The sequence below is a fragment of the Grampus griseus genome (assembly GCF_964374135.1).
Source record: "Grampus griseus genome assembly, chromosome: 11".
Taxonomy (NCBI): domain Eukaryota; kingdom Metazoa; phylum Chordata; class Mammalia; order Artiodactyla; family Delphinidae; genus Grampus; species Grampus griseus.
In genome coordinates this window covers 12,865,050-12,880,380 of record NC_139005.1, presented here as the reverse complement: position 1 = coordinate 12,880,380, position 15,331 = coordinate 12,865,050, and the positions used below count along the sequence as shown (strand labels likewise).

The 15,331-nt window shown below is 34.1% G+C and overlaps 1 protein-coding gene across 1 annotated transcript in view; it reads left to right on the top strand.

The window, feature by feature from the left end:
• Window positions 1–9,229, top strand: part of LMO3 (LIM domain only 3) — a gene marked incomplete at its 5' end in the record, with an annotated part of 54,626 nt that extends 45,397 nt beyond the window's left edge. Inside the window, 1 exon segment of the mRNA XM_082667070.1 lies at window positions 8,831–9,229. Within this exon segment, the coding sequence (XP_082523196.1) occupies window positions 8,831–8,936 (106 nt within the window). The 3' untranslated portion in view covers window positions 8,937–9,229.
• Between the last annotated feature and the right edge of the window lie 6,102 nt (window positions 9,230–15,331).

Here is a 15,331-nt window from a genome sequence, read left to right as displayed (position 1 = left end):
CCCTAACAAGATGTGTGAGCATAAACCAGCTATTTTAGTTCTCTGGACCTCAGTTTTCTCCTTTATAACATAAGGGAGCTGGATTAGTCAATTTCAGAGAACTCTCTCATCTCAAAGTATTATGACTTCCTTCCATTTTTCCAAAGTAAAAATAATAACTTTTAATTCTAGTGTGAGCTATATACTACCATACCGGTTTTACGTAAGAAATGCAGAGGATGTTAGAGTATTAAAATATACATATCATTAAAATACATTTCAAAAATTATTGCACTTGATGGATTTTAATGAAAATAAATTCAGCACAGGTGTGAAAACACCTGAACATGGAAAATATTCAGTAAATATTAGTTTTGTCAAGTTCTCAGTTACTATAATTGGCCGTTTTACCGTTAAATGCAGTATCTTCTTACGAGGCGCTATAGAGTAGTAGAAAGAGTATGATGTTTACAGTGAGAACTGGATTCAGATTCCATCCCCACCATATGCTAGCTGTGCAGTCTTGCGTAAGTCACTATTTCTCTGAGTTTGGTTTGCACATCCTTAAAATGGAGACACTAACGTCTATCCTGCAGATTTTGAAAATTAAATGAAAGAATTTATAAGTACCAGGAACACAATAGGTTCTCAAAATCTAGTTCTTTTACCTTGATATTTATAATTTACTTTTACCATATAATATTTCACTAACTTGGTTTTTACATAAGATATCTCCTGCTAAATGTAGATGTTCAGAATCTGGCCTTGTATACCTCACAATGTATAATTTACCCAGGAAATAATTCAAGAAGTCATCTTGCAACATCTTGAGTCTTCCCAATAGATGTTTGGAATCAAAGTAGGTTGATTCAGTCTGTAGTGACACTTAACCAAAAGTAAATTATCAAATGCACATATTTTTTATTGTAAGGATATGAATACAAAAACACAAATGTCCACACATCCTTGCAGACTCATTAATATGCATGAGCCTCTATGTGTATATGTTTTAAAGGTATATTAGTAGTAAATTTAGAATATTTTTGTTTACTTACCACATTTCATCCACTAATAGCATTTACTAACAATAGAGTTATCTTTGTGCAACAATAACATTTACTGCTTTTCTACTTATAAACAATTACATACTTATAGAGGAAAGTTTAGAAAATAGAAAGGGATAAAGAATAACATTGTCCCATGTCTCACTGTTCTAAAAGAAGTTATTTTAATATTTTGGTATGTGGCTAGCCATACATTTTTCTATGCATATGTGGCAAATGATATATAGCATATACTTTATATTATAACCACATTTAAGCATCTTAAAGGAAAGTAACAAGGAAGAATCCTAATGTTTGTCACTTGGACATTTTCATTAATATAGTGTACATTTTTCCCTGCCTTTAAAAATTCCTTTATGACATTTTAAGCTTTCTTGTGTTCAGTTTTATGCATAAAGCTTCATATATCATTAAATCAGTCTTCTGTCATCAGATGTGTAGGTTGTTTCTTCAAGTTTTTACAGCATCAGTATTATCAATCTAATGCGGACTTTATAAACAAATACTCAAATCTGTGTCAGGCTAAATTCACAGGAGCATAGTTAATTAGACAAACCATATAACAGTTTAAAGGCTTACATTATACATTGCCAAAATGCTCTCTGGAAAAGTTATACCAATTATTCCCACACCAGAAAAGAAAAAACAATGCATTTCCTCACATAAGTTCCAACCCTGGGAGTTATTATTTTAAAAGAAATCCTTGTCACTTTGAGGGATGAAAGATGGTATCTCATTATCATTTTTAATTAGCATTTATTTGATTACTAGTGACCCTTTGATATTTCTTCTATTAGGGAACTGCCTGTTTATTCCTTTTGTCCATTTTTCTATTAGGGCAGGCTTACCTATTTTATCCGTGTTCTACACAGAAAATTAAAACATCATTCAAGTGCTAAACCCAGCCTGAATTCTATTATGATGCAAAGTAATTGTAGGTTGTTAATGCTATTTACAAATCGTATATCAATTTTATCTCATCATTGAAATAAAAAGTTGCATTCACAATTACGTCTGTCTCCTCAGTGGAACTCAGTCAAGTAAGACAAACACTCCTAAATTTTGACTCTAAAACTGTTCACTTTCTTATTGCTGCAGAATACTGTTCTAGTATCATTATTAAAGTACCTAATATATTTCTGTGTGCGCTTCATTTATTACATGCCATAATGGGACTGAATATCTTTAGTGCTGGTTATGCACAATTAACACTTAGTTATTGTCTTGTCACTTCCATCTCTACAAGACAAACTTCTTTAATGCAAGAAGTCAGCTAATCTTCATCAGTCAAGCAAAGCAGACAAATTTTGTTACTCTGAATCCAGAAGTTTTCAATATAGGAGACTCTCCTTATCCTTTGGCGTCTGCTTGGGAAATCTCTCCAATAAAGCCATCTGCCTCAGGAGCCTCTACTCATAGTAGCCAAATCATTGTCTTAGTATAGCACCTTTTCAAGTGACACACAAGGCCAATAGGTAATTTACAGGCACTTTCCCTTAAGCAAACTTTCTTGACCCCTGAAATTATAAATTATAAATTTTATAAATGCTTATAATTTTATTTAGCAAGTCATTTCATCTTAACTTTTAATCACAATATCATTAAGTTCTAAAGCATTTCTGAATGTTTAAAAAAGATAGTAGTAACAATGAACTTTCAAGATGGGTGATCTTCTCTGTCCTTTTTAAAAGGGTAAGGCTAAAAATGTGAATCCTGAATTAAAATCTAAAAGTTCATCTATTTTGAAAGGACCTGAAGAAGGTTATTTTGAACATCTTGTATGATAACATGAATCTCATTCAGAATTGGAAAATTCTGAGTAATAGGTTAATTTCTTAAAGATGAATAAGCCCCCCCCCTTAGAAAATTCTAGGAAACTAAATGATGGTTTTATAAGAGAAGGGAAAAAATGCTTGTTTGTAATGAAATTGCCTCAAATATGTAGAACTGTGTAACATTAAAGAAAAAAAGCACTGTGCTAGGCTCTGTGGAAACAGAGGTGAATAAAATCCAGTTTCTCTCTTAGGGGTATCTAGAGTTTAGGGAGAGACATGACATCAAAGACTCACAGAAGAGAAGAATGTAATCAATGCTAAACAGATCTATACTGAGGGAAGAGAGGTCTGTGCTTCTTGAAGTCTTAAGAAAGCACCAAAGGGTTGATGTCCTGGGTGTTAAAGGACTCTCTAGGACTGGTTAGGATATAAGAAGTGTGTCTGGTGGGGGTGTGGAGGAAGTGAAGAAGGCTGGGTGCAGTGAGGAAAGGATTTTCCAGACAGATGGAGAAGCAGGCAAGGCATGGAGGTGTGAAAGCAAGTAATGTGCTCCGGAAATGAAAAGCGGCTCAGTGTGCTCAGAGATTAGAGAGGGAGTTTTGTAGGGACGTGGAGGAATATGGGGTATAAGTGCTTTGGGAAAGATCAGAATAAGTTGACGGGGTCAGGGAATACTGATGGAGGAAATGGAAACTACAGAATTTTGATTGATTGATTGAAGTATAGTTGCTGTACAATATTATATGTTACAGGGGTACAATATCCACAACTTTTAAAGGTTCTACTCCATTTATAGTTATTGTAAAACATTGGCTATGTTCCCCGTGTTGTACAGTATAGCTGTATAGCTTATTTTATACCTAATAGTTTGTACCTCTTACTCCCGTACTCCTATATTCCCTTAAAAAAAGAATTTTTAGAATTTACGTACATGGAAAAAAGGGAGAAATATCCCTGGCTAGGGAATAGCTAAGCAAAGGTGAGAAGATTATTGTTAGCAAATAATCATGAGAGCAAATTTTTATACAGTGCTGATCACACACCAGACATTGTTCTGTTTTACATGTGCTAACTCATTTAATACTCAAAATAACCCAGAAGTAGGTACTATTATTAGCCTCATTTTACAGGTGAGGAAACTGAGGTATAGAAAATCTAAATAACTTGCCCAAGATTACACAGATAGAAAAGGGTAGATTCAAAATTTGAACCCAGGCAGTCTGGATTTAATCTCTGGATTCAGAGCCAGTATGAGGACCCTGACCTGTTTCGAGATGAAGATTTGCTTTTCTGACAAAGTGGGTATAAATGGGAGTAGATATAGTGGAGTTAAAAAAAGGTGGATGCTAAATAATTGATAATAGGATTTGTGGTGTGGGTAGCAAAACTTGGTACAGAAAAGATTGTTCGGAATGCACTGTGTGATGACAACTGGGCTGTCACTGGGAAAAGACAGTAAATTTGTTCACAGGTGTACAATGAGTATATAACCTGCACTTCTCACTGAAAACACAGTACAGTATCAAAATCTCCATCTTTTAGTAACTGAGGATGCTAAATAGAACAGTAGAGACATTGGAAATATGGAATGGATCCCCTTTCTTTTTAAAGTGCTGTGGAAATGGAAATTAATTATAATTGACAGTCACTAATGTTAGAGAAATAAGATGACTAAGTTAACATTTTCATTCTTAAAGAGGATATCACAAATGAAAGCTTCCTAGCAGAGGCATTTGATAACCCGCTCAAAACTACTCTAAGCCCTGTATTTGATAGTGATGGTTTCTTAATTATTGTCCGTACTTTTCAAGTCTCTAAGACCGTATGAATTCAACTAGAGTTACTCCAAAATATCTGGAAATTAAATCTATGATTAACTCTAAAACATTTAGATTAGGTGGCTTAATAATCTGATTGGGCATCTTTTTATTCCTTAACATATTTTTTTAATGATGGCAGAATTAATTGAACTGACTATATCACAAGCGATTAAGATTAATTTATAAGGAAGATTATCAGTTTATTTTCAAGAATTTTAGCCTGACCTATTACTATATATACATACGTTATCCTCTGGCCATCACTATTTTTATAATATTTTTCTGAAATGCTAAATCTCATCAGGACCTGGTTATAGAACATTGGAAATTAGCCTTTCTTACAAAATCACAGTTATAGATCATTTTGTTAGGTGTCCGATATCTGCATTGCTATTCTTCTAATTTCTTCATGTTTATGTATAGGACATTTTAAAGGAAGATATCAATCCTAATTGCAAAGCAATCATAATCTGTTCTTAACTATAGCTTTCAAAGCTGTTTTGTTTAAGTTATATGTGTGTGACATTCCTCACCTATTCTGTTTCATTTTGACCTTTAAGTATAAATTGATATGCACATAAAAGGTACTTTATCCAGTTGACAACATATTAGTATCAACATATCTCAGGTAGGAATATTTTAGATGAATTCCATTTATATTGCAAACATCTCATTGAATAATAGGCTGTCTTTTGAAAAGCTATGTAAAGAAGTAATAATAATACAAAAAACCTATATAACTTCATAGCCTCATGCTTTACCGCCTCCAGGTAGAAGCATGGATTTTTTTAATTGCTTTCAGTCATTTATTTGTTTTTTTTAAATTGAAGTATAGTTGATTTACAATGTGTTGATTTCTGCTGTACAGCGGAGTGATTCAGTTATACTATATATATATTCTTTCTTATATTCTTTTCCATTATAGTTTATCACAGGATACTGAATATGTTTCCCTGTGCTATACAGTAGGACCTTGTTGTTTATCCATTGTATATATAATAGTTTGCACCTGCTAATCCCAAACTCCCAATCCATCCCTCCCTACCCCTCCCTCCTCCTTGGGAACCACAAGTCTGTTCTCTATGTCTGTGAATCTGTTTCTGTTTCGTAGATAAGTTCATTTGTGTCACATTTTAGATTCCACATGTAAGTGATATCATATGGTATTTGTCTTTCTCTTTTAGACGTACTTCCCTTAGTATGAAAATCTTTCGGGACTTCCCTGGCAGTCCAGTGGTTAAGACTCCATGCTTCCTCTGCTGGGGGCACAGGTTTGATCCCTGGTCAGGGAACTAAGATCCCACAAGCCATGCGGCATGGCCAAAATTAATTAATTAAAAAATTGATGCAAAAAAATCCATAATGAACAAAAAATTAAAATTAAAAAGAAATCTCTACATCCATCCATATTGCTGCAAATGGCATTATTCCATTCTTTTTGTGGCTGAGTAGTATTCCACTGTGTGTGTGTGTGTGTGTGTGTGTATGTGTGTGTGTGTGTATGCACCACATCTTCTTTATCCATTCATCTGTGAAAGCACAGTTAGGTTTCCATGTCTTGGCTATTGTGAATTGTAATAGCATGGATCTTGAATCCAAAGAGACCAGGGTGCTTTTCCTTCCTCTACCATACACATTCTAACTCTGGAAACTTAGGCAGGTTTTTAAAATTCTGGGAGGAAGTGTTAGGTTTTTCATCTGAAAAAAACAATGTTAATATTTACTTTCTCCGTTGAATTTGAGGAATAAATGTGATCACTGTATATACATGCTTAGCCTTAGCACATGGTAAGTAATTTATAAAAGGTGATTATTTTAATTACCTACATTCCAAACATTGAGAGAAGGCTTTACATATTACATTTCTACTCTTTACTGCCAACTTACAGAACTTACTGATGTTAAAGATAAAAATCCTGAAGTTTCATTTTCAATATTGTGAATGGAAGGTTGGAATTTGAACCCTATTCATTGCAAATGTCTCTCTGCCTTTCATATACTTCTTATTTTAACATTCCTACCATCCAGTGATGTAGTTGTTTTATCTTACCCACAGAGAACTGACTCAGAGAGAGTATGAAATACACCCTATATCTTGCATTGAGTAGGTGAGAGCCACAGGACTCAGGACCAAATCCCCAGGCTCTTGGCTCAGTGCTTTTCTCACTATAATTACTCCGATTGTATTAATCTACAAATAGAAATTACCTAAATTTCAAGGCCCCTGAAGGTAAGGATGACATGACACAACATGACAAAAAAAAAAATAAAAACAAAACACGTTTTTATTTGATAGCAAATAGAATTTGGAGGCTTGTTAACAAATTAAAGCAAAATTTTAGACAGTATGGAGTTGGAAAAGTACTTCCAGTTTAGTCGGTTTTTAGGGGAAAATAAGATTCAATAACATCAGCTGGAACACGAGAGTATTTTATTAAAATTATTTATTTTTGATGGATATTTTATTATTAGCTTATTAGTCAGTTCAAATTAATTTCAACATTAATATAAAGTGAAAAATTTGAACAGTAATCAAATATATTCTGCATGCTACTTTATATAATCTCACATAAAAGTAAGTATCTAATTTGGCTACTTCCCGCTGCCCAACAAAAGAAATATTTCCTTTTATTCAACATATCTTAATGATCAGGATAATCTACAAAAACTGGTTTGTTCAAACACTACTTTTTAAGCACAATATTTCAAGTTTATAGTTTGCAACTAATAAAAAGAAGATATACTTAAAGTCCAAACTTGAATGTTCATTGTATCCAATAGCCTTGACCACAAACAACTGCAGGATTTCAAGATCAGGGCGTAGTCTGTACTTTCAATCAGCATCATCAGCAGGCAGTAATCCTGCGGAAAAAGAAGTAAATTCCACAAATAAACAGACCAATCTTCCTTTAAGAGGAAAGCTAATTCTTTTCAAGCTACTTTTTTTATTACACTATTTTCCCCTCTATCTACTTAGCTAGAATAAGGATAAATTTCCAAAGCTACCCAGTTGGAAAATAAATAGGTTCGCTGTTTGTCTAGCATTCCAATCTTTGCAAATGTAAATCAGCCCAACTGCTCCTCATTTAAACCTTCAACTTCACAAAACATTAAAGGGTGGCTTTCATGACACAATTTAATCTATCCACTAAGATTTCTGCTTGAACATCATTTGAAATTGACTATCTGATAAAGAGAGACTACTATCAAAGGTCAGTGAGGTCGACTTATATAATTACAAGTAGTTTTACTGGGTCAACTCTACCAGACACTGCTGTTTGAAGGTTAAATTGTTACAATTAAAAATATATACAAATCTCCCCAGAGTTACTTTATTGTTAAATGTACCAGAAACAGCACAAGCATTTTTTCTGACCTTAATTGTGTCCAAAGCGTCACCACTGGGAAATTATACAAAAAGAGGACTTATTAAAAACATTACAATCTTGCACATTAAACAATGCTTTACAGAATAAAATACATAATTAGCTACTGGAAACTCGTTTATTTATCACATCAATATTAAGAAGTTCATCAGGTTACTCCTTTTGGTTTAATTGGAAGTACTCTAAGAAATACATTTACTACTTCATAGTTGGTGAACTTGCCACAGACAAAGGAATATGGCCCAGCATCTGAGTCTGATGCTAAAATAACTTTCACTTCAGAACAATTACTTCCAAATTACGAGAATTTAATCACATTTTAATAACAGAGTAAAAGGAAGCTTTAAGTGAGAAGCTCTAAAATGGGCTATTTTCTAATCATTTGATTCATTTTAATGCCTTTTACTTTTTTTATAAAATGGATAAAAGGGAAATGATGAAAGCTTCCATAATCACTGCCGTGAAATATTATTATCATTGTTTTAATCAATGTAAATATAGATCAGTTCTTTTTTTCTTTCCAATATGGTAAAAAAAAAAATCACCTTTGCTGCCCAAGGTGTTTTCCTCAATGTTCTTATGAGTTTTATATATAAAAGTAGGATTTCAAATTTTGTGTGTAGCATTTCCTTAAATGACCAGAATGGTTTAATTTTGACAACAAGGCAACTTTCTAAGCCAAACTTTCAAACTCAGGGAATTACCATAAATTGAAATAATGAAATGATGATTAGGAAAAGAAATCTTCAAACCTATAGATCTGAGTGAAGTCATCTTAACCATTTTATTTTTGTAAATATTTTCAGATTTTGTGTTGGAGACAAATTTTTCCTAAAGAATAACATGATCCTTTGCCAGACGGACTACGAGGAAGGTTTAATGAAAGAAGGTTATGCACCCCAGGTTCGCTGATCTATCAACATCACCCCATTAAGAATACAAAGCACTCCATTCTTTTATCTTTTTTGCTCCACGTGTATATAAGAATTGACACAGGAACCAACTGAATAGCGTAGATATAGGAAAGCAGGATGGTTATATGGAATAAAAGGCGGACTGCATCTGTATGTAGTGAAATTGCCCCAGTTCAGAGTTGAATGTTTATTATAAAAGAAAAAAGTAATGTACATATTGCTGGATTTTTTTGCTTGCTATTTGTTTTTTTGTGTCACTTGGCATGAGATGTTTATTTTGGACTATTGTATATAATGTATTGTAATATTTGAAGCACAAATGTAATACAGTTTTATTGTGTTACCATTTGTGTTCTGTTTGCTTCTTTGTATTGTTGCATTTAGTACAATCAGTGTTTAAACTTACGGTATATTTATGCTTTCTGTATCTACCAACTATTTTAAATGAGCTGTAACTTTCTAGTAAAGAATTGAAGAGCAAATCTCACTAATGATACACATATAAAGCAAGTCTATCAACATTAAAAATACTGAAAAAGAAGGACACACAAAGCATTTTAGCAACATCCACTTATTGCCACAATGATTTAGAGTCTATCAGTGTTCTCATTATCACCCCCTATTTTCAGGGGGTTAAAGATCAGCTTTAAAAAATGCATAAAAATTTCATCTTAAAGCACTTTCATTTTTTACCAACGTGAAAAGTGCCATTTTTAGAATAACTTTAAAGCTTAACAGTTATCCTTTTAATACCCTTTTTTTGTGTGTGCTCTTTACCTAGTAAATGGCTTTGTTTTGTTTCCTTCAGCCATTCACCGCTTATGTGAGCTAGTGCCTTTGGGTATCATGTAAAAATTTTCCAAAGGGTTACTTTAAAAAAGTGTTACCACAATTATGAGATAATTTTAAAATGATAAATTTCTTGTACAAATTTTGCCCAGATCTCTCCATAAGAGGTAAGCGTATAATAACTTTATGATTTGATACATTTCTGGCACCAAAAGGTTTTGAATGCGAATCTACTGAAACCATGATAATGCACGTTGAATCTATGATCATATTTGAGGAGTGAAGTCACTTTTGATCAGAGCAACATAGTGCTCACAGAATCTTCTAGAAGAAGAGAAACAAAGGGATTGATAAAAAGCTGAGAACTGGTGATTATATATTTTTCTGTATTTACCTGCCACTTATTTTAATGTTCAAAAGTGAACACTTTAAAAGTTTGATGTGTCTTACTCTCATTGCTTTCTCTAAGTAATTACCCGCTCAGAATTTATCACACTTGGGCTGAAATCTGTCATTCCATTTTTTAAAGGTGAAAGATTATTCCCTTATCTACATGATAGCTGATAAAAAAGAAAGCTTTCTAGAAACAAAAATTTTGGAGACTGATTATTTCAGTTACAATTAAGGAAATAAAGTTGCGACTGTGTTCCCTTCTTTGGGGTTGCTCACACTTTGCTTCATTGCTTCTGTTCCCTGTACTCAAAACTACTTTTCAGCAGATCTGATTCCTCAACAGGCACAATGAAGCATATTTTTACTAGAGCAACTTTTAGTGCTGTGGGCTTTCTTTTTTCTTTTCTTTTTTCTTGATCACTTGTATAGGAAACAATATTTCCCAGTGTTACTTGCATACATACTTTGTCCTGCCGAATATGCATTGCAGATAAAAATTAAATGTGATACCTGAATTCTTGGTTTGGGGCCAAAATATTAAACTGAAAAAACATGCTGGTGTGGATTTGAGTTGTTTTCAAACAAAGCTTTACTATGAACATGCATGTGAATCTGGACATTGCCTCTCATTTTTAAGAAAACGGTTCTGTGAAAAGTTAACGATATGTATTTTTACAGATGCTTCATGGTTGAGTGTTCAAGTCACATGTCCTCCAAATTTGAGATATACCCCCAAAAAAGAGTTTCAAAAATAACAGTTTGAGGCCCACAAAATAACTATTGATATGATTTTAGCCTTTGAGCCTTACATTTATTTCATGAAAAGACTTGCATAGCCAAAACCAAAAAAAAGCAAAACAGAACAAATGGGAGGAAGGTGGGGGAGATATGTAAGAAGTGGTTTTCCTAACACATCCCTGCTAATCCCCATTAAGAGTTGTTTGAAATTCATGTGGATGTAAAAATGTAATTGTCAGTATCTTTTTGCATCATCTTTTTTAGATTTAAATGGTTTTGCATATGCTTATCAATATGTCAAAATTCTTGTAAATTGGGAACAAACTTCTCTCAGCTTCTTGAAGCTGTTCAATTATCCCTGCCACCCAAAGACCAACAAGGTCTTTTGCTTAATCCTTTGGGAATTAATTCTTATGCTTTTAACTACAAACAAAAATACTCACCTGGATTAAAGATTAAGGCCTTAATCTCCTTAGATTATCTTTAGTCTCCATAAAATGATGGAACAAGACAGAAATAGGCCATTTTACAGCTAATTGCCCATAAATAGTAGCATTTTTGACTGAAGTACTAAGCTAATTGTCTTGACTACTCAAAGTCCCTGAATTGTTGTCAACTTTCCCCTTTGTGTTGTGTAGCCCTGACGTCACTTAGCTTGTTATCTGAAGCCTCCAGTAGAACATCTCCGATGGAGCATTGATTTCACAAGCAGCGAAAGCTCCCTTTGCAACACGCATCTCATATAGGCTGCCTATGATGAAGGACCAGGCACTTCCACTCCACTAGAGTGCTGGCTGAGTTTAAAAGCTGACCTGTGTTTGTAATTTCACTTTCATCTTGCTTAATAAATATCTGCTGGATTCTTTCATTCATTTCTTTAATATTCGGATTTATGTTTTTAATAAAAGGGGTATTACACTATTTGATTGCACTTAATGGGCAAAATCTAAGATGATATCTGGAAAGCATACTATGAAAAAGGAAAAGAAAAGTGTGTAAGGACATTTACTTTCAAAAGGTAAATCATAAGCAGACAAAGTACCTCAAATGCATTCTCCAAATATTATATTTAGGATCTCTGAGCATGGTAGTTTGTTGCTATTTACTTTTGTGGGGAAAATAAAACTGTCAAAAATGAAGGTAGCAATTGCTGGGTATAATTTGGTACATTTATACAAATTTTAAGGGATCTTTCTGAAAGCAACCGTGTTGCTCTTGTCAGACTCAATTTCCAATTTCCTGGTTCCTGCATAATGAATTAAAACAAAAAACTCAACTAAATCCTACATTTTCAGGAAGAATGTTGTTCCTTCACTGAACCAGTGCTAAAAATTACATCTGTAGTAAAACACACCCTACGCAAGTGATTTCTTTTTAACTATCACTTTAGGCAAACCACTCTCTGGATAGTCACTTAAACAATTTCATAGAAATGATACTGGCCAAACATATTTAGTGTTCACTTAACTAAGCTGCAGAAACAAGGTACATGTTTATTGTAGTAGGCCATTAACGCAGAACACAATTTTGGCAAAAGCCCTTTGATTATTACTTTTTCTTAAAAATGCCATTACAGATATTTCCTAAATGTGATTTTAATGCAATGTAAGGTAATAGGAAGCAAAATTTTAAAACAGCTATTATTTCACATGACATTTATTAAGTACCTACTATGTGACAGGCCTTGCCCTGAGCACTCAGCCTCCTTGTGAGGCCGACCTAGGATACTTTGTGTGTCAGAGAACTTTAGGAAGTCTTCGCACTGATTTGTACTCAGCTCAAACCTACGAATAACAAGCACACAAAAGCAAATACCGTCTTCCACCTATTCGGCGTGTCATTGGTATGAAAGCCCCAGAAAATATCTCAGGTAATCAATGTGTTCAGAGAATTATCTCACACAAGTTACTCATTAACTCAATAGCACATAATAAAAAAGAACATCAATTAATTAATGAGTCACCCTCAGATCGCTATGATTACAGTAGCGCTCTGTTGAAACAGCCGTTATAAATGGAGCTGCCTCTCTTTATTCATTGTTTGCAGTTCGCCCATTATTTGGCCGAAACCAGTGTCATATTTAACATGTTCCTGTAGGTAATTGTGTGATTAGTATCATAAATGAAGAATTCTGAATATCTACTGCTTATAAAACCTTATAAATGGTCAGGGAAAAAATCAAGAAAAATCTCATTTTTGCTGTAGTTTCTTTTGAAGCCAAGCTATTGGAAGGGTATTACCTTTCTAAAAAGTATACTTTTTACATTTATAATCAAGATGTAAGATTTCCATGTTAAACATTAGAAGGATTAGCTGCTAAACAAAAGTAAATTTTCCAATGTTTTCGAATACACATAATTTCAGGAACTTTTCACAAAGACTAAAATATGCATGACCAGTTTTGAAACATTTTGGTACCCTCCCAGAAGGACTTTTTTGCCTTTGGTGGGCCAGGTTGGGGAGGCGGTGTGGGGACTGGCAGTGATAGGGGACAAGATTATGAGAAATGCCAAGTATTAGATGCAAAGTCACCAACAAAAGTTTCCCAACTATCTTGGTAAATGCCATTTCACTAAGCTTATAGAATAATTATAACAGTTCCCTTAGGTAAGTAAGAAACATCTGTTGGCAACACACAGCAGGTGTTAACAATTACACATACTGAAATTTTTTTAAATGTTAATTAAAAGAATTCTGTTTTCTGAAAAGGAAATTCAAAGATACTCCTGTTTTCAGCGTGCAGATCACGTAACGCACAACACTGTAAAGCCCAGATCATCTTGGATCAAGTAGGTTTCGTGTTTGGTTCAGATCATTGCAATCAAAAGTGAACTGGAATTCATTGCACTTTTTACACAATGGGTATTCTGGGCTGAGGAGCTGAATACTCACGAAATTGGCATAGCGGAGCATATTGCAGAATATTTTGGCTTTATTGGCAAGGCGGTCGTCGTTAACTATACCAAATTTAACGGACACAGTACAAAGAAAGGTAGGAGCAAGAGGCATGCAGGTAATAGATTATCCAAATCTCTTTTAACCCTGCTTCTGCAAAAGATTTTGAATCACATGAAATGAAACTGTCCATTTGTAACATGTAACATCATATTCCTCATCATCAGTAGTGTCTAACAAAAGGTAACACTCACTGAACACTTACCATGTAGTATGTATGGTAAGTGTTCAGTAAGTAGTATAAGTAGTAGTATGAGATTTTTTCATTGCCCAGGTAATTTCCACAACAGCCTCCTAACGTAGGTTCTATTAACCCCGTCTTGCAGATTTTAAATAAAAGTAAAGAGAGCTTACTTAACTTGTCCAAGGTCATACAGCTAAATAGTGAGATTTAAACATAAGTTTTCTGACTCTGGATCTATCTCTCAGAGAGCTTTCATTCTTATTAATATCATTATCATCATCATCATCATCATCACTATTATTATGTTCTAGCCAAAAACTAGAAGTAATCTGTGCTTGAGCAAAAATTCCAAACATTTCAGAGTTAATGCCACCTTTAAAAATGAAAATTGGAAATAAGAGTGATCATATTTTCCTACATGCAATCCACTTAGGAGCTCCTTCTTTCAACCTTTAAGAAATTTATTTGAGGCCACAGAGCCAGGAATAATAGAGGATCCCTAGTAGAGCAGTCTCAGGAACAAGAGGCAGTCAGCATGGACGAGAGTATGAGTAGAAACCTGCAGTTGTCTGCAGCAGGATAAACATGCTGTGATGAGGTGAGGCTAGACCGCTGCTCTCCAAAGTCAAGATAATAAATTAGTGTGTTACCTGTCTTTGATATTTTATAACTTACTTCCACAAGATATGGAACAAACCGAAAGTCAGAATAGCAATCTGTGTCAAACTATATGTTCACTTGTCTAAAATACACAAGGTGTCGAGGATGCTTGGTACAGATCAGTGGCCAGCCAAATAATTAAGGAACTCTCCAGTCTCAGATTTACAACGGCAGGTTGAAGCAATAGTGGGCAAAGCAGCTATCCTTAACATAGAGCAAAATGCAATTACCTGCATTCTCATATGACCACAGAAAAATCTGAGACCTCCTTTTTTCCATTGCTTCAACTGCTTGCTGCCATCACCACAGCCAGATTAAGTGATCCTAATGGGAATTTCCACCCTGCAAGTGTTCCTGTATTTTCAGTATATAATTAGTACTTAATCTGAAGAGTTTAGAGCTGTGATGATTACAGCAGAACATGGTCATAGACAATTGCATAAACAGTGTGCAGTTCCTCAACTTAGGAAGCACAGTGGAAGACCCAAGAATTTTTAATTGTGTGAGACCTTAGGTTAATTTCAACATGACTTGCTAAAATATCCCTAAGAAAGTTTGGTGGAGCTGCTAGGTTGTCTCAAAGTTAAGCTTGACCTATAATTCCTTTATTATTCTTAGAGTATCCTCAGTTTAGTATGAATAGTAGCAGGGGCTCGGTGAAGACATAGAAACCA